Here is a 24822-nt window from a genome sequence, read left to right as displayed (position 1 = left end):
ATAAGTAGTCCAGGTGAGTAATTGATTGCAGGTGTGTAACAAGCTCCTCTCCCAGCCAGTAGGCAGTGTGTTGCAACAGATGGCCAACAGAGGGCAGCAAAGCAGCACCACAGCTCATGACAATTACAGGTTTATTCTTAGAAAATGTAGATTTTTTTTCTCTTAATATTTTTGACATAAAATTACATTTTTTTTCCATTTCTGCTTTTAAAAATATACAGTATATATTTTACAAATCCTGGTGGTTTTGGTAATATTATGACTTTATTCCCATATTATAACTTTTCCACAACCAAATTTGGCAAAAATTGCAACTTTATTTGTTGTTTTGTTTATTTCTCATAATATTACAGCTTTAAAAAAAAACTTTAATATTTAAATGTATGCAACTAAAATGACATTATTTTTCCTCATAATATTAGATTATTCTCGTAAAATTAATCATTCTTTTTTTCTCTTAATATTTTGACTTTATTCTGCAGATTTGTCCATAGTCATTATTTTTCTTTAGTTTTCTTGTTAAATTATATTTTTAGAATGTGCCGCAGGCCGCACTTTGGACACCCCTCCCTGCATTACCTGTTAAACTTTTTTTTTTCTCCACTGAATAAACTATTTAGAAAAGAGTGCATCCTCTCAAAAGACCCAAAAGGTGATTGGAATAATTTATCATCTGTCATGTTCGTCATGGGCCTATGGCATCAACAAGCAAGCAAATAAAAGACGTGCAACCTGTTCTGATAAAACTGCTGTTACATTACCATCATTGTTAGTCGTTTTGAGGACGAGCGGAGGATACCTGTTTTCAAGCTTGCAATTTGGCCTTTTATTTCCTCCCATTTACTGACCGTCTAATTGTATCAATTCGATGCACAGCAAAAAATGGCTTTGTAGTTCTTTATTGTTAACCACGGGGGTTTAAAAACACCATTAGCATTGTGTGTTAACAGTAAATAAGTCATACAAAGTAAGACAAAGTGCATTACAGATATAGATTTTTTTCTTTATTGAAGTGTCTTGCCATCACTGTGTCCAGTCTTTGCAGCAGTCATGTTGAATGTGTGGAATGACGTCATGGGACAAGACACGATTATGCACTCCCAGGGCAGAATCCAGCAATATAGAAGAACAAAATCAATATTGAGGTTTTCACCATATATATATATGTATATATATATGTGTGTGTGTGTGTGTGTGTATATATATACTTTACATCTTCAACATGTGAAAAAAAAAGTAATATTCAGCTCGGGCGGCATGCTGAACGCAAGTACTGATTCAGTACACAAACACACACGGCATACGCACGCGCACCACACGTGCATACAAACCTTAACACACACGCTTAGTTTTTATATACGCAAAACCACTTTTTTAACAACCACGCCGACGATGAACCTTTTTCCCCCCGCACCCCGTCTCTTTCTTGTGCACATACACAAACACACACTAAAATCAAGCAGCATGCGGCCATAGATTAACACTGTAGGATCCTTTGCACATGATTCTGAGGACGATACTTCCCATATCCTGTTTTACTTTTCGCATTGACCTGCACCAACATTACAACCACATACCATGAACATGAAAAATATATGACTCTAAAACTGTCCAAGACCTGTACATATTTAAAAAACAAAACAAAAAGAAAACCCCACACACGCACACACACACACACACAAAAGAATAAGAACAATAATAAAAAAAAACAGTTAATCTAACTAAACATTAAGTAAGCCGCCGTAGCAGCATTTTCCAGAGTGGGTGTGGTTAGCTCTTTAGCGTGTAGAAAACAGCACAGCACAATGTAACACAGACGGACAATGTGAGAGTGAATGCAAAACTGTAAACCAACCTTTATAATTACAGTATTTATAAAAATATAGTATTTACTGAGTAATGTCCGCCCCTGCGACAGTTGGAAGCAGCAATAGAGGCGGAAACATCCGACACACTCGGGAAAAGTGTAGCCGAAGCTTCCCACGTCGTTGACTGACGACAAACTCACAAGTAGCGACACACATTAACAACTTCTCTGAAAATGTTTATCATGAGATGTTGATTTTTTTTTTTTTTTTGCAGTGCAGCGAAAAATGCATAATGCAATATTTGGTCATTTGAGAGAGTGTGTACAGTATATACAGTGGTGTGGATTTTATTTTATTTTTATTTTTTGCATGTTTGTCACATGTAGGTAAATGTTTCATCAAACATATTGAAATATTAGTCAATGACAATACACCTGAACACAAAATGCAGTTTTTAAATGAAACCTTTTATTATGAAGGGAGACAAAAATCCAACCCCACATGGCCCTGTGTGAAAAAGTGACTGCCTCGTGTTAAAATGTGGGTTTGTGATAACTTGCAATGAGTCTCTTCCAGCGCTGTGGAGGAATTTTGGCCCAATCATCTTTGCAGAATTGTTGTAATTCAGCCACATCGGAGGGTTTTCCAACACCAAGCGCCTTTTTAAGGTCATGCCACAGCATCTCAATAGGGTTCAGGTCAGGACTTTGACTAGGCCACTCCGAAGTCTTCATTTTGTTTTTTTGGTGGACTTGCTGGTGTGTTTTAGATCATTGTCTCGCTGCAGAGCCCAAGTTTGTTTCAGCTTGAGGTCGCCAACAGATGGCCGAACATTCTCCTTCAGGATTTTTTTTAGTACATGGCAGAATTCATGGTTCCATTTAATCACAGCAAGTCTTCCAGGTCCTGAAGCAGCAAAACAGCCCCAGATCATCACACTACCACCACCATATTTTACTGTTGGTGTGATGTTCTTTTTCTGAAATGTGGTGTTACCTTTACGCCAGACATAATGGGACACACACCTTCCAGTATTTTCCCAAAGGTCTTGAGGATCATCAAGATGTTTTCTGGCAAAATTGAGACGAGTCTTAATGTTCTTTTTGTTCAGCAGTGGCTTTCATCTTGGAACTCTGCCATGCAGGCCATTTTTGCCAAGTGTCTTTCTTATGGTGGAGTCCTGAACACTGACCTGAACTGAGGCAAGTGAGGCCTGCAGTTCTTTGGATGTTGTTGTGGGGTCTTTTGTGACCTCTTGGATGAGTCGTCGCTGCGCACTTGGGGTAATTTTGGTTGGCCGGCCACTCCTGGGAAGGTTCACCACTGATCCATGTTTTGGCCATTTGTGGATAATGGCTCTCACTGTGGTTTGCTGGAGTCCCAAAGCTTTAGAAATGGCTTTATAACCTTTTCCAGACTGATAGATCTCAATTAATCTCAGTTATGTTATGTTTTAACAGGAGGATATCACTTTTTCACACAGGGCCATGGAGCTTTGGATTTTTTTCTCCCTTAATAATAAAAAGCTTCATTTAAAAACAGCGCTTTGTATTCAGTTGTTTTGTCAGTGATTAGTATTTAAAATTGTTTGATGATCTGAAACATTTACGGTAAGCGTGTCAGACATGCAAAAAAAAAAAAAAAAAAAACTCAGGAAGGGGGCAAACACTTTTTTCCACACCTCTGTACGTGACACATGGTGTGCTTGTGATTTCCTTTGCATTAAGAAAAAAACAAAGAGCCTTAATTCTGAATAGAAGCAGCTTGTCGCAGTGTTGATGTTCGCGTGCTCGGAGCAGTACATCGGCAAAGAACAGCATTTGTGATCAAGTAAACCATCCCCCAACATAAACTGGGGGTTCAAACCTTCCATTTCTCACAGACCGAACATGATCATGCTAGGATGTTCACAATCCACACTGCTTTGAGCAGATCGTCCTGTGCGTCTTGAAGTCCAGTGGAAATGTTGTACAAGTTGCAGTAGTGCTTCAGGGCTCATGTGTGATGGGTTTCGGGTGCACTATTCGTACTCCAGGAACTGTTTATGGTAAAATAAAAGGTACCTAAGGGAGAAAAGCAAATGATGATGATTCTGCAGAATCTGCTAACAACCATGTATGCACTCATCTCATCAAAGTAAGTGCACACGGTTCCGAAAATGGCAGCACAACATGTAACAGGTAAGTAAACAAATAGGACTACTAGCATTTTTGGGAATCATTGGGAATAAAAACAACTATGTTAACTCTAAACATGTAACTTTTGCAACTTTACTACCGCAAAGCATGCTGGGAGTGATGCAGGCTCCCAGCGTGCCTTGTAATTCCTGAGTGACTACTTGATGGGCCCCAGCCTCACCCCGACTCCAGCGGCCCCCAGGTATTTTGAGTTTGAGACCCCTATACTGCTGTGCGAGCTCTACACTGACTCCCCTAAATTATTGTACAGTTATTTAATGACTGTTTGCTTTGCTCAAGGGCTGCACAGGTACTTTTGTTCTGTCTTGTTGTGTTATAGCGTCCTGAAAAATGTAAACACTTAAAAGCGAGACTGAAGTTTATGCACTTGTTTTAAATTAAAATAATGTTAATGACCTTTCAAATTCATATTTCAAAACATTTTATGAGATTTTAAGAGAAATTCTGACAATTTAAGACCTTAAATTCAAATTATTTGATTTTTAAACCTTTACGACCCAGCGGATGCCCTCATCATTGTTTTGTATGTCTCACCTGCTTGCAATTGCATGACAATAATAATCACTGCTACAATGTTATTCTGGCAGATGTTTGAACGAAAATAACAGAATGCGCCATTTTGTCTTCAAAATGAGCTTAACAAAATGCATTTTTGAGTATAGATGAGTCATGGTGACTTCTAGACAGCCGGTTTAGCCAGTAATATTCAAATGGAGCAAAAGTGTTGATAGAGGTGTCTCACCCTTCGCTGTCTAGCACTGCCTCGATGCTGGCCTTAGTGATGATGGCATCATCACATTTGAACCAGTGGTCTTTATGCTGCCTGATGAAGGTGGTGTAATGGCCGCTCTCTAGTGTCCCCTGGTGGTTGACTACTGCAAACAGGCTGTATCTGATTGAGACAACATCAGGAATGAGAGATTGAAGGACACCATTTTGTGAAATGTGACAAAAAATAATAATAATTGAGAAAGTGGATGCAGTGAATGTCTGTATCTGACTTTTTTGCTATGATATGAGTCACAGATTAGCGTACTTGTTGTCGTTGTTGAAGGGTTCCACAGTCTGCTGGTACTGGCCGTTCATCCTGCTCTCCTTACTGAAACGCACAATGGAAAAATCAGCAGGATTACACAATCCAGTTCAATTTTTCAGTCTTTTCCTCATTTGCTGACAATAACATTTGTTTTGCACGCTACTGCGTGTCATTTCCGCTGGTCTACTTTGGACTGTTCGCACCTTGAGGCCATGAAAGGTGTCATGTCAAGCTCCAAAGGAAAAGAGACGTATGTTGTGATCTTCCTCCGTAGTTTGGCTGAATGCTCAAACCTCTGGCAACACACACACATACACACACATTAAAACAGGAAATGATAGCTGAGCGCCACCTTGAAGCTAAACTCTTACTTTAAGGTGAAAGCAGGCCACAATGGGCAACTTTTTCATGGTCAGTTGCTTGGTAGACTCCTGGTAACTGTGGCAACCGCTGCACTTGATCTTCGCGCTGCTGCCGAGGTGCTCTGGTCGAGTGAACCTGAACGGGAAGAAGTGATGCTTAGTATAAGCGTGTTGCTCATCTCTTTCAAAAAATGTGCCTTTTCTTATCTTTGCCAAAGAGGTGGTGATGTTTTAGTGGCAGTTGCTTTGCTAGTTTGTGGGCAGGATTACAGTGAAACTAGTCCACTGTGGAGTGGAGCGTGGAATAAGACCTCAGCATTTCATTATAATGTGGCTCCAGATCGGATGTCATGTAGATAGTGCATGGATAACAGCATAATTCAGGTATACAGTAGGCATTAGGTGACTGGGAATCATGATACAGTATTATCACAATATCAGTTCTCCTCTGCTGGGTTGAGTCTGTGTTGCTATGGTAACTAATCACAAAACGGCAGCTAAAGGCTTAACAAACAGATTTTTAGGAAAACAAAAGACAATTCAAACCACAAGCCCTCAGGTAGAGCGAATGTCAAAAGAAGTGAACAGTGATGATCACACCGTGATCCTCGAAAACTCACCATACGCCGGCAAGTGTTTGTTCTTCAAATGCCGTATTAAATTAAAGCTTTTTAACGTGCTACCCCTGCGAGATATCATATTTCAGTGAGGCTACCTTCGTAGGCAGTCTGTCAGTGTTGTGGCCCCATTGGTGTGACTCTCTCCGTTTAGTGTCGATCCATCTCCGCCGGGACTTAACGGCCAGAACGGGGTGGAGGAACCCGGCAGGTCCAGGCTGATGTCCCAGAACGGGTCGATGGTTGTTGAGACACCGCTGAGAGGAAGATAGAGACAAACAATTGCACACAAAATGATTCAACCATCATTGTAAATTCATTTTCTGTTTATTATTTCTTTGCAAAGTTGATAACCTTGGAGTAGTTTACAATAAATAAAAAACAACAACATGATTTCAATAGCTCAATGTATCTATCTACACAATCGCTATTGTTTTTTTAATATTGTCCATCTGTTGAAGGAGAAACAAAACAAAACACTCAAGATGGAATAAAGATGCAAAGGTACTAATGGTAATTCTCAAAGGCATCGTTTTTATGATGACTTCTTATTTAGATATCACCTCAAATGCATTTATAGAAGTAGTAGTAACAACAGGTATTCACCTTCATCCAATTTGCATCACATTCACTTTTCTTTATTTTATTTTCTACTCAAGAAGATAAAGCCACTATTGTGTAGGCCCAGATATGCTGAACTATTAAATATATTTCAATATTTACTATTGTTAGTGTGATATGTCGCTCAAACATTCAACAGTTCAAGTTATTCTCTTTTCAGTATGGCCCAAATTCCCTTCAATGTGTCTCATGATTTTATTTTTAAAGGAAAACTGCTCTCTTTTTGGAATTTTGCCCATCATCCACAATCTTTATGTGAGACATGAACACACATCTTTCTCTTTTCTGGGCACTCTAAAGAAATAAAAACAGATAAGAAGAGACAGCTCATTACTGCACATAATACGCCGCCTCCAAAGGCCGCTATTAAAACACCTCCAAAAACCTCCAACAAGGTTTTATATCCATGCTGTAACCATGTAGCAACAGGCACATTCATGATAACATGTAATACTTACAGTATTTTGCTGTATTTTGGTCCTTTTACCGGAATTACCGGAATTTCCTTCCTGGGCGCATTGATTTCACATAGCAACATAGAAACGAACGCCTACACCTAGCGTTAACTTTTCCAAACTCAAAACCAAAAACACAACAGCAGTAGCGGCAGCTCCAATATGTAGCCTTACCTTTTGGTACAGGCCAGATGCGCTATGAGCGAGTGTGTGGTTGAAGCAAGTCGCTAGGCGGCTAGGAGCGAGCCGGTGTGGTGCGGCAAGGTGACAATACGCCAGTAACATAGTCCGATCGGCGTAACAGTGTTAATAATAATAATAATAATGTTGCTATAACTTGGTGAATATGAACGTCACATTATATGTAAATGCAGCGTTGCTGGTGCTTTTTATAGTTTTTTTCAGAAGCCTTTTTAGGTAGAATAAGAGTTTCCATGATGTGCATTCTTAACTGCGTCTTTTTTTAGATGTTTTTATGTCTTTACAACGCACAGAAAAGAGAAAGACATATGTGTTCATGTTTCACATAAGGATTGTGGATGATGGGCAAAATTCCAAAAAAGTGCAGTTTTCCTTCAAGTACAGAACATTATTATTAGAAAATATTATATTATAAAAAATTGAGCCACAGCCTGGACACCGTGGGATGTCACAAAGAGCATTTATTTACACGATTTTATGCTGCATTTTAAGATGATTAGATCACATTTGGAGCTGGATTTTGTGACGTTGTACAATAAGGGCTTGCTTTACTAGATAGACTGGTTTGTTGCGGTTTTAGCTCAGACTCACAGGTTTCTTAGATTTACAGAAGAAAAATGCACCACAGAAAATCTTGACTTGATCCCATCACAGGAATGTGTCTGGATTCCAGTCCATAAGCTAATAGCTTATTATGATGTTGTTTTAGTATAGTAAATGAAAATGAATGAAAAATATCCATCAGTGTGGTGCGTCTGTGCCATTTATAACCACCAGATGGAGCTGCAGATCAGCTTACAGACTGGGCATTCTAGGGTTTTGCTCTGGATGCTGCATTTGATGGTGCAACATGTGAATAAGGTAGAACTAAGGAGGAACGGTGAAACAGGTACACTATACTCAGACTTACTGGCAGACTTGACAGGTGACATCGGATTGCAGGCCCCCTGTGAAGATTTGGTCAATAATGCAGTTGCAATGGTTTGGGTTGTTGGCTTTCTTCCCGTTGTCATCTGTGCAGACACGCATATACACACACACACACACACATGCATAGTCACTAACATGCTGCTTAAAAAAATAAAATTACTTTTTTCCCACACTTATTATATTCTCTCACTTGTTCTGCATCGTCTTCTTCACTGACATGTTTGTCATTACAATTTTTAGTCACCCAAGTTTCCTAGCTGTGTGTTTTCTCATCCTTTTAGAATTACAGGATTGATTTGATGTATACTGCTGCAGAACGCAACAAAATTCTTGTTTGTGTAGATCCAATTTACAATATATAAAACAGGGTTCAACAAATATCGGGCACCACCTCTTATTCACACACGTTACTGTTCATGGACAACACAAAGAATTTGGCGGACCTTTGCAGTGTCTGTGTAGGACATCCAGTGCAGCAATGAGGAACTCGTGTGCGTCCTGCTGCTCGTACCCGGCCAGGTGACGGGCGTGAGTCCACACCAGGTGGAGGAGGCGGAACGGGATGTGTGGTGAACGGTGGCCTGAGTAAAACTAATGACAGACCATGTTTAGTGCTAGGAACGTTGACACTCACAGCTCCAAATGCCTTCTTAAGTGACAATACATAAAAATGTTACCTCCTGGAAGAGTTGTGACATCTCACACACTAAGCAGGAGTTGCTCTGCATTTCACATTTGTGTCGGTCAGACAGGAAGAAGTCACGCAATAGCGGCGTGTGCGTTAGTGCCTGGACGATGCAGTTCATGAAGCATGTGTTGCCGAGGTTGATAAGCCCGCGTAGGCCTGGGGAGCAGAGCGGAAAGAGAACCGCATCAAGGCTTGCAGAGCTCCAACAAATCACACACAATTCCATTGGATGCTGTTGATTTTCCTCTATACATCATCAGCTAGCTCCCCTTTTATATTCTATGTTAGTTTGTGGCACAGTGTGCCTTTCTTCAGTGAATGTAATATGGCTGAGGTCTCCCCTACTCATCGAAAAATTCATTTTCTGGAGTATATTGTGTGGCATTTTCTGCTCATCTCAAACTGTGTTTGCTCGCTCATTCTCATTCTTTACCTTTCATAATGTATAACAGACGTTAGATGAGCAGGCTCCAAATACATGCTTACCCTGACATCTTCTGACACCTCACAAGGTAGGCCCAACTCACACTTTCAAACCTCCTGTTTATGTAATATTTGTATTATTTGTGTTTATATGCTATGCTATGCTTGTGCTATGATGCTGCAAAATCAAGAACATATCCCCTGCCATTAAATAAAAAGTGCAAATCCTTAAAAATAAGGCTAGAATCGCTGTTCAATGGCTATGATCATTAACGTTAACTGAAAAACAAAGTTTTGCTTTTTCTTTTTTTTTTGCAATAAACTTTTTAATTGTATCTTTTTAATTAGCATGAGGATTATAAGGGTGTCCTTGGAAAATTGTGAGCGTTTCATTGTCGCTTTTATGTGAGTCTACCACAATAAGGTGCCAAAAAGGTGCCAGCATGCACCTTTGCTGAAATGCTGCAAAGGTTTGACAGACAGTATGAATTGCCTGTGAGAAATGGAACTTACTGGTATGTGGAAAAGGTCTGGCTGCTCAGTACAATATTCAGTAAGTCATGCAATTAATATAAGGCAATTAATTACATACACAAATCAATATTACCAAGAAGATATTAAAGGTGCTATCCCTCCTTAGCTCCAAATTACACTTTTTTCAATCAAAAAAATATAAAAACATAAAAAAACACCACCGAATGTGGTTTCAAAGAACAGCGCACTTACACATACACAGTCTCAAAGATCATTTTACAGTATAGTTTACATTTATAAACAGTCCTTAAAATAGTTTTGCTGTTGCACAATGACGAACACTTGTGTCGGTGTTCATAAGAAATGCCCATCCCATCACCTCCTCCCCGCTCCAAAGCTATAAACCTAGGGGACACACAATGCGTTTGACTTTGGAGGTTCTACTTTACAGTATTTTAAGATGGCATAGACTCATACTCTTCTGATAACACAAAACTAAACAGCAGCCATATAAGAGGGATCTATCATAAGCTTAAATGGTGCTCTAATCTGATAGAAGGGATAGCCTGACTGTTATGTTTGAGCACTGTTTTGTTATCCATCCATCTTCTACCGCTTATCCAAGGTCAGGCCTCGGGGGCAGCAGCCTAAGCAGGGAAGCCCAGACTTCCCTCCCCTAGGCTACTTTGCCCAACTCCTCCCGGTGGATCCAGAGGTGTTCCCAGGCCAGGTAAGAGACGTTGTCTCTGGGTCTTCCCCAAGGCCTGCTACCAGTCGGACATGCCCTCGACACCTCACCAGGGAGGCGTCCGGGAGGCATCCTGACCAGATGCCCGAGTAACCTCATCTGGCTCCTCTCAATGTGGAGGAGCAGCGATTCTACTCTGAGCTTCTCCCAAATGACATGCTTCTCATCTTATCTTGAAGGGAGAGCCCAACCACCCAACGGAGAAAACTCATTTTGGCCACTTGTACACACGATCTTGTCCTTTCGGTAACTACCCAAAGATCATGACCATAGGTGAGGGTAGGAACGAAGCTCGACCGGTAAATTCAGAGTTTTGCCTTTCGGCTCAGCTCCCTCTTCACCACAACAGACCAATGCAGAGTCAGTATGACTGCAGATGCTGCACCAATCCGCCTGTCCATCTATTGTTCCATCCTTCCCTCACTCATGAACAATACCCTGAGATACTTTAACTCTACTCTACTTGGGGCAGGATCTCATCCCCAACCCAGAGATGGCACTCCACCCTTTTCCGGGTGAGAACCATGGATTCGCATTGGAGGTGGTAATTTTCATCCATTCAGTGATTGGGCAAACTCCCATGTATCCTCAAGGACCCTGCCGAGAGTGTAGAGTTGGTCCACAGTTCCAAGACCAGGATGAAAACCACACTGCTCCTCCTGAGTCTGAGATTCAACTATCCAGCGGATACCTTTAGGTGGATGTTTTTTTTATGTTTTGACCGTTTTTTGTGTTTGTATTTCTTGCAGGAACCAGCTGATTGACCCCGCCCTTTCTGGAGCATAAAAATGTGTGCTTTGCTCGCTCTATGCTCCCTACTCTGCTCGTGCTGCCTTCGTCCACTGCAGGCTTGTCTCCACTTCCTTGTCATGCTCCAGGGTCATTCAGCTGCTTCTTGCTAACTGCTGGCGTGACACTGAGCAGCAGCCGGGGTTTTTTCTTCTGTTAGTTTCTAGTTTGTCCTGCTGTGACCGGCTGTCCTTTTTTTTTGTTTGTTTAGGGTTTTAGTTGTGCTCTGCATATGGTTGGCCTGTTCACCTCACTGGCCTTTTGTTTGTTTGGGCCGACGCATCAGGACCTTTTCTTTGGGCACGGGAGGGTTTTTTTCCATCTCATTTTAGTTTATTCATTAATAAACTTGGGTGACTTGATTTCCCTGCCTCCTGTGTCCTCATTTAATATATTATGTTCCCCTGGGTCGCAACACTGACTGTTCTGCAAAATTCATGACAGTTGCTGACAGCAGCTCTTGTGCATTATAGTACCCTCCTGCCAAAGACAACTCAAAGAGATGGCTTGGGGAGGTGGGTTACATATGGCTTGTTGGATTTTCTAATTTGCCAGAGTTGCAGTGTATTCACTGCTTGCTACCCTGAGGCTGCTATTTCTGGCTGCTGCCTGCCGTTTGAGTCTGCTGTCCGAGACAGATTCACAGTTCCCTAGTATGCACCCTAGTATCTTTGAGTAGTATGGTGACACGGATGACACCCGAGAAATCTGATTGGATATTTAGTAAGTGCTGTGATTTTCCGGTGATAGATTGCAATGCCAATGGAAAGAAGTAATTAAAAAAAAAAACATTGTTTTTGCATAGGTATGATTAACTTTAGAGCGCATGGTGGAATCCTCACCTAATTATTATATCATGTGTTTTGTCTGTGAGGTAGGAGGATTTCTTATCCACCCCTTTGAGAGTCACTAACCAATAGTACAGTTGGATGTGATTCTCCTCCTCTTGGGGTTGTGCCGAAGAAGTTCCAGCTCTCTCTTGGTGGGCTCCCACGTCGAGTACTTCTCACCTATGCCTGGTAATGGATCATTGTGACAAAAATGGTTTCTTGTTTAGCAGTGTAGTACTGCTGCAGTGAGTTCAAATGCTATCACACCTTGCATTTTCCAGGCTTTCCTTTGTTCCTCTTTGGCAATCTGTTCCATGTCTTTGTCGTATATGTAGTCTTGGCACATGAAGCAGTAAATTCCCCCATACAGCAAGTCAATAGCTGGAAAGTCAAGACGAGGAGAGGGTGAGGACAGCATGCCAAAAAAACAGTAATGCACTTGGGAGATGTTTCATTGAAATGCAGGGATGTTCACATAGTTTATCTACAAAGTATTTTGTTTGTCAGAGGGTAATGGAGGGCTATGAGTCACAACAAGCTGTATGCGCCGCTAGATGATTCATCTCGCAGTCTTTTCCTATTCAGACCACGTTGCCATGGTGCTGCAATGCCAAGTAGCAGGGCTTATCGGCAGACATGTCTGCTATCTGTTAACATCCTCCGGTAATGGTGGAGAGGCACCCGAGAGAGGTGGCGAGAGTCAAAAAGTGAGGAGTAAAGGGGGGAGAAGGCAATCTTCAAATTCTACACACATGCTGAAACGAACCACCCATCTTTCCAACAATGGGCTTGCGGCTACCTGTTTGCTGTCACCATGACAACTTGGCCTTCAGGTTCCCTTGGCTGACATTGTAATCCTCTGCAGGTATGGAGGGAAAGCCAAGGATGAATGCAGGGAGGACAAGAAGTATAGAATATCCCACATTGTTACGGATTCTGTATCTGCAGTCTTGATTCAATACAATAGCGACTGTAACACAAAATGAATAATACTTAATGCATCATGTTGTTGATGTAGAACTGCACTGCATCATGCTAACACACAACCACCAATAATAAGCATGTTGTTACATGAATTTCACTGAAAGTGAATGTGGAAAACAGTAAAGATGACAGTTATGGGACACGAGTGAAGCCTGCAATGATTCCATCTCAAAAAGGTCTGGTAAAAAGTGTTTCCAGCCCTTCGACAAAGTAGGCCAATAATGCTGTGATGCACTGTCAGGTAGTGGAAGGAAAAAGTGGAGGGCACAATAGAAGACATAGAGGACAGAGAAAGATCGGCTCCTTGAAAGAGCAAAAACAGCAAAAAAGAAAAAGGCATATGATTGCAGGGGAGGGGCTTGATTTAATAGAGACTAATTCCACAGGGGTTTATTAAAGACGACTTAATTACCTCTTCAACAGTCTGTAGAGCTCTGCCTTTCTTCCATTTTCTCTTCTGTTATTTTTGCAGCGGCAGCTAACCTAATTAGGCCTACAATTACATTTACCCAATTACACACTGGGGAAATGGATGCGCAAACACACACCGGAGGGGGCGTGTTCCTGAGCCAAAAAGGATAAAAGCAGAGAAAAGGAGGCTTCCAAAAAGCACAAACGATTGTGAACATCTGCCAAAGTGGCGCTTTGTCATGCACACCCAAGGTGTCTCTGCAGCAACCCCCCCCCCCACTCTCTCCAATACTGCAGTATGAGGTTCTTAACTTCCAGCTCAAACGGCCTAATTCCATTATGTGGGGAGTGTGAACAGAGTTCGCAGGCTGGGGATGCTGCATTCAAGCAAGCAGCGTGACATCATTGTGAGTGCTGTTGCGCAGGATAAAGTTTGATACGCTGCTGCATTAAAAGCCAACCACCTCAACATTTTTTGGTGAACGTAAGCTAACCACTGTTAACATTGAGACGAACCAGTGTTAGTAGAGAGATCTTGCAAAATTTCTCGTTCAGAAAAAAAATGTCTTACGATAAATAAATACATTAATCACACGGTAAATGAAAATGAACTTGATCATTTTGCCAGCCTCCATATATATAAGTATGCCGAATTTATTCAAAAGGTGGTAACAAGTTGCAGAGCCTTCCCGCCGACAGTCAACACTCACTGAGACGTTTGGTCGGCAAAGTAAATAAAAACGGAAAAGTGCAAAATGGTGCGCGTTCACAGAAAGTCAGCGCAAAAGAAATGCTGCTCTTTAATACAGCTGAAAAGCCAGCATTTCAAGAAAAGCTGCAAAGGTTTGACAGACGGTATGAATTGCCTGTGAGAAAATACATGTCACAAACTCCAATTCCGCAACTTTAAAGAGTGAAAGATGACATATTACAGGAAATTGTGTATTATTACATTATTTATTATTATTACATAATATCATAAGTGTCTTAGCGTCAATTTGTGGGACAACAAACATTTCGAAACACATCTGCATTGTTTTGTGACACAGTTAAATAAAAACGTTTGATTGTCCAGTCATATTGTTTCACTGTACTTTTCTTAAAATGAATGTTAAAATCTCGTCTCGTCTCCGTGGACCCAATCCCGTGCATCGTCTCGTCTCGTGAGTTGGGTGTCTCGTGACACCCCTAATATTAAGATGTAAAAACGAAAAAAATATTCTTTTGAACTTTAACAATAAATGGCATGAGCAGAATACAAAGGCAATTTGCATTGCAGATGGGCCTCATGCATCCATTTTTTAATTTATGTTCTTGATGGTCACACAAGTGTAAAAAAAAAGTTAACCACCATAAAGCAGAAAACAGCACAATACTTCAACGCTAACACCTGTGGTGATGCCGCTGCTTTGAATGCAAGTCATCTTACTTGTAATTTATACAATTGCTTTATATTAATAATACAGGTAAATACACATACATCATGCATCGTGCATGACAATGTTCCATTTCCAACAGATAAGTCCACAAAAGTCAAAGCAAAAAAAAACCATGCAATTTTAATAGTTGCATCATGGTGACTGAAAAAAATCCAAACGTTTGTGTGACTTTCCTAATATTGTCGTTGAATTCAGATTTGGAACACATTTGGCTTTAGAGGTTCCACTGTAGAGGTTTTATTTGCTTAATGTTTAGTGATAGATGCAAAGAACAATGTTGATGTGCCATAGAGTCCCACAGTGCTAAAGTGTTTTTGTACGTCACAGTTGTTGTAGAATTTGGTTTCCATCCAAATTTTTGCCAAAAATATGTCCTGGTTTTCATACACTGTCTCGCTTATTATACGAACAAACAGTGCGCCTAACATTGCGCCAAACAAAGCACCCATGCGTTCGTGACCCAGTCTCTGTGAAGAAGAATAGTGTTGGGACACTATAGACACACTCGGGCCATGGAATCCTTTAATCATCTTTATTATGTGTGTGTGGGTGGGTGGTTTATTTGTTCTTAAAACCCACACCAGACGATGAACAACTGACTTTCTGTCTCCTTTCTTCATCCTTTTAGAGCTTTTAGACAGATATAAAAAAGCATCTCCAAAAGGAGCCCCTGTTCTTGACAACAGGGCGGAGCTTAGTCCTGCACAAGGGAGATAAGTGATTTTGCAATCTGGATATTGAGTTAGAATGTAACAAATGCTTCCGACTCAAGCGTCAATGTCCAAGTATATGAAACAAATAAAACCAAGGACTATTGTTTCTTTGAAAATGAAATATAGCTGTGGCTCTGGCCAAGTTTTACTATTATGTTGTTCTCCTTTGCATCATCCCTTAATTATAAACATCAGGAAAACCACACACAAGTTGCAGAGATGGTGCAATTAGAACGTTTTGGTTTTGTGTTTGAGGGAAGTGGCAATATTGGAAGCAATATGTGTGTTTGTACAGTAGTGTGTGGCATATGGACCCTTGTGTACAGTACTGTATGTCTCATCAGGACAGGTTATCACCTAATTAAAATAAAGGGGGTAAATTGCATGCTTGGATGCTAGGATGGAGACTGTGTGCAAACATAGCTGATGTGTGTGTTGTGTATGTGAGTGTTCTAACCATACCTAGGTTATGCCTTTTGCTCTTGGCATGCTCGTGGATGTGTTTTTTGGCAAAGCAGGCGAAGAAGACACAGTACAGGCAGGAGTGGAGTCTGCTCAGGTGAGCGCCGCACATGTGGCAGATGCATGACTTGGCCTGTATTAGAGGTGGGGTAAAAACAACAGATACACAGTGCCATCAATTTCTGTACATGTTGCCATCTCCATGTGTGACTTAAAAACATGCTTTTGGACAGACAGCATGATTAAAACTAATCTACTAGCTCATCCAATTTACTAAACATAAAATACCAATGCTGTAAGGGTGGTGGACCTCGTGTGTGTGGGGGTATAGCAACCTTGGTCAATTACATTCCAGCTCCCCTCGAGTTGTTTTATGAATATGAACCTTAAAATGTAATGCTGGCTTGCATTTGTCAAAATTACGGCTGCAACTAACAATTATTTTCTTATTTTCTTTTAATTAATCTGAAGCTTGTTTAGAATTGAGTAATCGATTAGGCCCTAGAAGGACCAAATCAATATAAAGTAAACACGAACAGTTAGTGGTTTGGTCCGCAACATATATAAAAAAAAAAGCAGCAAAAATTTCCAGCAATGTTTTCCAAAGTCAAAGCTGATGTGTGTGAATATCTTGTTTTGCCTACAACACAAAGATAATAGTTCTGCTTTCAGTCGCCCTCATCATTAGTGATGTGCAATACCACTGATTTCTTTTCCAATTCGATACTGAGGAAAATTCAGGCTGGTATCAGCGATACCGAGCTGAAACCGATACTTTGTGCAAATATACCTAACATGTTGGGTAAATTTTCAAAAGTAGCATATTTCAAATCATAGCATAGATCATAAAATAAATAATATAAGATAAGGTCATTTATTCATGTATTTTAAACAACTGCATAACATTTAGACAAGGTGTCAATAACTTAGTTAATTCCATTAATTATATAAATTACCTCAAATGACTGAAGTGTCAATATTTTGATTTGAGAATCGATTTTAGAGCTTAAAGATCTGGTATCGGAGGTATCAATATTTCAGTATCAATCCGCACATCACTACTCATCATGGTGAACACGTGGCGAGGTACATGTGACGCGGCTTTCAAGTTGAAGGCGATCAAATCAATGTAGCGGCTCGGGCCTGCCGGTGGATCTTGGCAGCGTGGAGCGGTGTCGGGAGGTCCACTGTCGCTGGCAGGTGGAAAGGACAGTACAGGCTTGTAGGCTTTGCCTCGGTGCAAGTGTGATGCTGGTAGCGACTATGAAAGAAGGTGAGAGTCCGGTGGCGTGTCTGCTGAGGGAATTGTGGGGATGTTCAGTTGAAACACTTGAAGAGGACGACTTTAGTGGCTTTAGTTCCCAAGAGGAGGGCGAGGACAGTGATGAATGACTTTTCTGGTCGGCTACTGCTTAGCCGTATTACACGCACTGTTCGGCACTGGTTGGAAAAAAGCTTTTATTTAAGTGAAAGTTGTAAAAATCCGTGTAACAGCTTCCTGTGCGCTAAATATCCCATGTTACAAAGTGGACACCTGTGGCTTATAGATTGGTGCAGCCTGTAAGTGTACAAATCTATTTTGTCTTTAAACATCTTAAAACGTGCATAAAGCAAACAACCTGCTCCCCAAAAAAGTAATACAATCCTTCTCAACAAGAGAGCAGAAATATGACCTACATGCGGGAAAAATTAATCTTAAAAACACTTTTACGCAAGAACAACACTACAAACCTTCAGCATGGAATCACATTATGTAACGACTGAGTAAAGAACTCAAACAATGCACTAAAATGAGCGATTTCAAAAAACAGTACAAGCAGTTGATGTTTACAAAGTACAAGGGAGAAGAGTCCTGAACCTGTGTACATACAATGCTATGTCTAACCACTTTTGCACTTAACTACTAATGCTTCATTTTTTTGGACTTGTAGTGTAACATTGCTTTTACTACTGGTGTAACGATTCATCTAGATTGATGTATCGATTTATGTTACTGCCTGCCATATTGCCTGCCATACGCCAGCACACAACAAAACGTAGCATGGCAGATGGCAGAGGACAAGCTGGCAAGCGAGAAATAATTACCGTAAAGCACCGTGTATAAACCGCACCCGTGTATTAACCACACCCCCATTTTCAGGCTCACGGCGGGGGAAACATTTTTTTTTAGTTCATAAATGCTTGCCAACTCTTTCATCTGAAATCAACATGCGTAAAGGTCCTAAGCAATTTCAAAAAGAAGAATAAAGGAGAAATCTGCCGTCCATCAATTCATCTGCAATGGAATTACATAATGCTGCATTGCTTCAGTGTGAATTTGAATAAACTCCAACGTTTATTCAAGCATACACAAGCATTTTCAGCAACTGTACAGCAGAGAGCGCTAAAGTCAAAGCAACTGTCTGACCCACAGACGGCTTCCCAAATGCGCTTCTGGTCAATTTCTCCCTGTATTTATAGTCAAATTCTGGCCTAGCGGACCCAAGCGTCCACGAACTTGCGTCTACCGGCGCCAAACTTTGACTGGGCGTTGTTAGAGCGGTGATGAACTTTGCCGTGGCGGAAAATTGGCCGCTCGTAATATTTTGTGCAGCTCAAAACTTTCAGAGCCGTAGGAGGGACCATCAGCGGTGGCCCAGCGGATACGGCGTTGCCTTAACGAGGTCCAACTTCTGTTAAACGGTGGTGAACGAGCAGTGATTCATTTTTTTCACCGCTCCAGGAACGCTACAGCAAAGTTCAGGCGGTGTGACTGGGCTTGTAGTACAAGTGATCTTCCGCTGAAGCGTTGTAGAAGCGTTGTCTGATATTATTTTTCAGTCCGAGTCTGGTCACAGACCTGTCATCGTGTATAAACCGCACCCCGATTTTTTGCTTCTTAGAGGTGGAAAAAAAGTGCGGTTTATACACGGTGCTTTACGGTAAGCCACCTTTGCGGTCCAGTGTGTGCAAACATTTTGGCTTTTGCAAAGTAGGAGATGTTCTAAGTAAGTCGCTTCCTGTTTGTAGGATATGTAAAAGTCAAGAAAAATACCACGGCAATATGACAAATCTCTCCAACCACCTACTGAGGCGCCATGGGATTTCACAACGCTGACCGTCCGGAATTGTGAATTGTACTATGTGATGTATTCCAATGTAACTTGTTCAAAATAAATGAAACCATACATTTATTGGGTGCGGCTTCAATACCGGTGCACTCTACATGTTGATCAATTAATCACAAGGTTAGTGCCTTCAGGTCAAACGTCAACATAATGAGATACTAATCATTTTCACACAAATAATAAAAAGTTTGACTGTACAAACAATGAATTAATACAAGGGGCTTATTTTTAAGTTAAACAAAAACCTCACCGGTTTCTCTGAAAACAATTTTTTTTTAATAATAACAATTTAATAAGTGTTTTTTTAATAGAGAAGCTGCAACAGTACATTGTTTACCTCTGAGTAAGATCTCTGCAGCAGAAGTACTCCACAACTCTCCCGTCAGCAAAAGATGTTTTGTTTTGGTCCAATATCCATACTATCCTTAGTGAAGACTCATTTGCACGTTGCTGTGCTGTAAATTAATGTGCTATGACTCTCATAGATTTTTCGTACTGGGCTCTACATTTTCAGAGCACATGAGACACAGCGGCTCTGGATTGTGGAAGAATGAACATATATTGGTCCGTCCTATCACTTTTAAATGTTCGCTTTTCTCTGTCAATTGTTCTTACTTTTGAACAAGCCATGGTTCTCATTCAAAGATTAAGTGGCATAGAAAATGGATGGTTCTCATTCGCTCGGCAACTAAACAAACGATTTCCGGGAGAATGATTATATGTTATGAGATTTCCCATTCACTTTAATTGATCACGGGCCCGTACAGGGCCATGACTTGGTCCGGATCCGGACCGAGGTCCGCCATTTGGTGATGGCTGGTTTAGAGTAACCCTTTGCAGTTTGTTTTTTGGGGATGTGACATACATGAGTGAGAAAAATGGATATGAAAAAATGCACAACATGGAGGACAGCGCGGCAGCTATCGTCTTGTAGGAGTCATGTCGTCAGTGCAGTATGTGACCGAGTGCGGCTCTGACTGATTTACATGCTGTAGCCATGTTGCAGATACAAGACATGATAGGCATGGCAGTGGATGGAGAGCAGAAAGTGTTTAAAGCATACAAATGAGATGGGGGAATATAGAAGAAGGACAAGGGAGGAAGCTCAATGTTGATTTCAATGTCAAATCTATGGTTTCACACCACCAACAAATAAGGCTTTAATAAGAGTTGCAGGTGGTGCCACTAGGTCGCTTCACTGCGACTGATGTTGTCACCATGTGTCTGCTTAGCAGAAATGGCATCTGTAAAGCTGACGTGTAGTAGGCGCATAATGGTGCAGTGGAGCATCTAGAACAAAATGCGCAACGTGTCTCTACATGGACCCGAAAAGAATTAGAGATTAGAGACAACAAATGAGCAAATGGATGTATGCTGATAATGGAGGGGTGAAAAAGAATGCTAGCAAGAAATGGCAAATAAAGATTTTGAAATGGATTTTTTTCTGTGTGAATGAAAAGAGCTATGAAAAAACTCATGACAAGCTTTGTCAGCCCACTGGAAATTGCAGAAGGTGACTACTCAATATAATAGACTGACTCATGGTTTCATCTTACATTAAACTCATCACACAGCAACTTAACACTCAAAATCTATACCTCAGAAGTATAGAAACATGTTCCAATGTGGGTTCAATATGAAAAAAAAACCCATAATGCATTTTGTTTGGGAACACCATTTCACTGGAGAAGCATAGAAAGCATAAAAAATGGTGTATGGTGCTGAAATGCTGCCTCTGTCCACCAGAGGGAGCCAGAGGACACAAAGCCAAAAGCCCACACGGAAGCTGACGTCATTGCAGCGCCCCTTGCTCAGACGCAATACCTTATGGGAAAACTTACAAATGTTGGGGGGTTTTTTGTATTAAAATCAAATTGGGACATGTTTATTACATGTGTATATTTGTCAGGAACACCTTTTGAGTGTTAAGTTGCTGTGTGATGAATTTAGTGTAGTCAAAGTGTTCTTTAAAAGATGACACCGTGTGTCAGATTGTTCGGTTGTTATGCTGGCATATATAATGACCCCTTCATTGTCCAATGGGTTGACAAGCTTGTTGTGAGTGTACTGATAGCTCATCATTGGCTCCTGCCAAAGAAAACCGTTTCCTCACTGAATCGCGAGCGGCACAGTATTTAAACAATTCAGGACAATAGTCCTGAAGTAAAGTAAATGTCACTAGATTAACATTTTGCCCTAAATTAACCGCGCCGATGTAAAAGCCGCAGTATTCACAGTTTATTAAAAAAAAGCAGCTGCTTATACACCGGAAATTACGTCAGTAAGAACACTTAGTACTTGTACGTTATAAATACACACGCACACATATAAACCACTAACCTGTGAAAATATTGCAACTTGTTTGATGATGATGAGTGAGTTAAATGAGTAGTTCATTTAGCTATTTTTATACTTGAAATGCTTAATTCATGCCAAAAACACACAGAATGTGCTTAAATATGTCTATTTTTAACTAATAGGCTGTAGTCAACCATGAAACAGCCAGCAACCACTACTGGATCTAATTTTTGTGATAGAGGGAAGTCACAAAATGCAAAGTGGTGAGGGATGACTGCATTTCTTTTCATTATAAATGTTTAGCTGATCTGCTTTTATTTTGGCATTTGTAATGCACTGAAATGATTTAAATTTGATTGCTGAGGGAAAGCATGCACCCAAGGCAGGGAGGTCCAAATTGCATTCCGGAGGCCATTTTTGTCTCACAGCTGTTTTTTTTTATTGTCCTTCAGCATATTGTAATGCTAAAATTAATTATTAATAAGCTACATTACTAGATATTACACAAATAACTGTTTGCTTTGTCTCTTAAATAACAGGAAGGTAAGAGATGGATGTTTTAGACTGGTTTTCGCATCTTTTATTATACAATATGTATCAAAGTGGCCCCTGCATCCTTCAGTTTTTCTATATGGACACCTCTGACCTAAGATGTTGGAATAAACACACTTAAAGGGACGGTATGTAACACGTTCCCATCCTCTTCCTGCTTTGAGCACAGTGTTCTCTCGCTCCATTGCGGTTCACCTTTCGCTGACTTGCTGTTTTGCAGATTTTTTAGTGTAATTTTAGTGCTTTTTTTTTTTTTTTTTTTTTTTATACAGCGTATGAAGGCTGTACAAGTCGAGCTTAGCCCTTTAAGAATCACATTGTGGGAACTTGACTGTTGTAGTTCTGTGCTTTAGCACAGACAGCAGCCTCTCTCTCTATTCTCTCTCTTCTGTCTGCACCGTCCATTGTATTCTGCATCCTGATTGGCTGGAGACCCTTGCCAATCAATCTCCATCGTGCCGTCTCTTGTTCTGGTCATGGCTACCATGGGTTGATCATTAAAATTCAAACTAAATTTGAACTTTGAGAATGTTTAAACGAGAGAAATGTAAGAAAATGTTACTGCCTGTCTGAGAAAAGTGAAGAAATAAATGAGGGGTTTTATAGCCTTACAACATATTATAATATGTATAATAATAATTGTAAAAAATATATAGTTGGCTACTTCGTGGAGGGAACACACACGCACATCAGTCATGTTTGTTGTCAGCTATCCACCCATCCATTTTCAATGTCGCTTATCGTCACTAGGGTCGCGGGAGTATGCTGGAGCCTATCCCTGCTGACTTTGGGCGGTGTACACCCTTGACTGTCAATGTCAGTCAATCGGAGAGCACACACAGACAAACAATCATTCACACTCACATTCATACAGTACATATTCATACCTAACATGCATGTTTTTGGAATGTGGGAGGAAAACGGACTACCAGGGGAAACACGCAAACTCCACACAAGCGGAGATTCAAACCCGGGTCTTCCTTCAGACTGTGTGGCCCTGTTGTCAGCTAATAGCAATTTGGCAAAGATTAGCTACTCACATTAGCTATCATTGCGTGTACTGTACACCATAACAGCAACATGAATGTTACCTGTTAAAGACTGCTTTTGTGTATGTGCACACGCTACGACGTGTACGTGAATACCAGGCAGCCATGAGTGATAGCCATGAATGCCAGTTATTTTATTTTACAATTTTTCTTCAGTTTAACTTGTTATTGTGACAAAATGAGACGTTTTTGTACAATCTGCTCTGGGGGCACACAAATAAAGAAATGGGCAATCGTGAGATGGGGGAAAATATTTCTCTTGCATATTAATAGTATAGTAGTAAGTATCTATCTATCCGCACTGCTTATTTCAGTTCCCTACACTGTTCCAGCCAGATGAGCAACCAAGGATGGTGTTTGCCCATGAGCACCTTGGATGTAGGGTGCATGCAGATACACACACACCGATTGGAGATGCAAGCACTCATTGTGCACAGATACATGACGATTATCAAAAGTCAGACACAAAAAAATGGGTCAGTGCAGAGAGTGCTGTAGCCACGCGAAGGAAAACATGATGTTGACTGATCATTGTAGTTAAGATAATGTTGTAGAAGGTGATGATGACTCATTGCATGTTAGACAATTAATGGGCCAGCAAAGCGAGGGATGACCTATCAGCTCATGCTGGTGCAGGAAACAAATGACTTGAAGGCAGGGTACCCAGGGAAATAGATGTTCTCTTTGAAACACGGTACCGATTTTTATTGTAGTCCCACCCTTTTGAGGGAGGTGCTGTTGACTTTCTGGTCCGTTTGAGCGCTGACGTTCGACACCGGTATGTCGAGCGGAGTGATGTTTTTCTTGGAAGGGGAACTGCCCACAAACGCACACGCGCGCGCGCGAGCGACCTTTCACATTCAAGCCACCCACTCACATACACACCATCTTCCGTTAGGCGAGCCCACGACGTTTCCCAGTCTCTTATTACCTTGCGTTTCCTGGTCTCGGCTGAACCGCTCCATACGAAACACTGATAAATAACCCTCAGGTTCTGCTTCCAGTTGTCCACTTTGAAGCAGTTGACATGGGGGCAGCCTGCGGGACTCATGGTAATCACAGCATCCGACTCGGTTGTCCACTCGGCGATGAAACCTGTTCAAAACCCCCTCGACCCAGTCCAAACCCGGGTAGAGTGGCTAGCTTGCCAGGTTCGTTATCCACCAATCGGCGCGTTCTAGCTAACTGGACATGTTCTGGTTGTAGTTACGGCGAGACGCACAGGAAAACACCAATTATTTCGGTATTCCAGTGTCGGAATCAGCATAGCCCTTGTCAATTCAAATCCATAATAGCACCATGGATGCAGTTTAACCACACTCGCTTAATTACATGTTAGCAACCTGGCTAAAGTTGGTTAGCGTAGGAATTTCAACCGTAGCTTACACAGTAAATGTAGACCCACCTCGTTCATAAACAGTGGACCAATCACAATCGAACACTACTCAGGATTGGCGAATGCCAACTCTTTCAGTGCTTAAGTCCCACCTCTTTAAAGCGGATGCTGCATCAGGATTGGTCCAATTGTCCTCGAGGCGACGTCCGCCTTTATGAGTGAACTCATTGGTTGTAAATTCACCTTCGCAGTATCAATGAAGAATGTTACCAAGTACAATTTATAGTATAA

The 24822-nt window shown here is 41.1% G+C and overlaps 1 protein-coding gene across 2 annotated transcripts; it reads right to left on the bottom strand.

Annotated features, from left to right (window-relative positions):
- Positions 1-898: 898 nt before the first annotated feature.
- Positions 899-24621, bottom strand: usp22 (ubiquitin specific peptidase 22). 2 transcript variants are annotated; one of them, XM_054768195.1, is made up of 13 exons: positions 24127-24293; positions 16190-16322; positions 12448-12561; positions 12265-12366; positions 8906-9072; positions 8672-8819; positions 8209-8311; positions 6120-6278; positions 5414-5540; positions 5246-5337; positions 5043-5105; positions 4749-4898; positions 901-3871 (listed from the first exon to the last, which is right to left on the bottom strand). In XM_054768195.1, exons 1-13 carry the CDS (start codon positions 24244-24246, stop codon positions 3829-3831), a joined length of 1521 nt encoding a protein of 506 aa, XP_054624170.1. In that variant the 5' UTR covers positions 24247-24293; the 3' UTR covers positions 901-3828. The 2 variants fall into 2 exon arrangements, with proteins under 2 accessions (XP_054624169.1, XP_054624170.1); XM_054768194.1 differs by lacking the exons at positions 8672-8819; positions 8906-9072 and having other exon boundaries at positions 899-3871; positions 24127-24621.
- Between the last annotated feature and the right edge of the window lie 201 nt (positions 24622-24822).

Source organism: Dunckerocampus dactyliophorus, chromosome 2, assembly GCF_027744805.1.
Source record: "Dunckerocampus dactyliophorus isolate RoL2022-P2 chromosome 2, RoL_Ddac_1.1, whole genome shotgun sequence".
Taxonomy (NCBI): domain Eukaryota; kingdom Metazoa; phylum Chordata; class Actinopteri; order Syngnathiformes; family Syngnathidae; genus Dunckerocampus; species Dunckerocampus dactyliophorus.
Note: the sequence above shows the minus strand (reverse complement) of the source record. Positions and strands in the feature narration are given on the sequence as shown.

What these genes read in the sequence shown, in the direction of transcription:
- usp22 (XM_054768195.1), bottom strand. Translation starts at nt 24,246, where the DNA reads ATGAGTCCCGCAGGCTGCCCCCATGTCAACTGCTTCAAAGTGGACAAC. An exon ending in ACACCTTTCATGGCCTCAAG is followed by an intron (nt 5,106 to 5,245) that starts GTGCGAACAGTC and finishes TGTGCGTTTCAG; the next exon opens with TAAGGAGAGCAGGATGAACG. An exon ending in CCCTTCAACAACGACAACAA is followed by an intron (nt 4,899 to 5,042) that starts GTACGCTAATCT and finishes TGTCTCAATCAG; the next exon opens with ATACAGCCTGTTTGCAGTAG.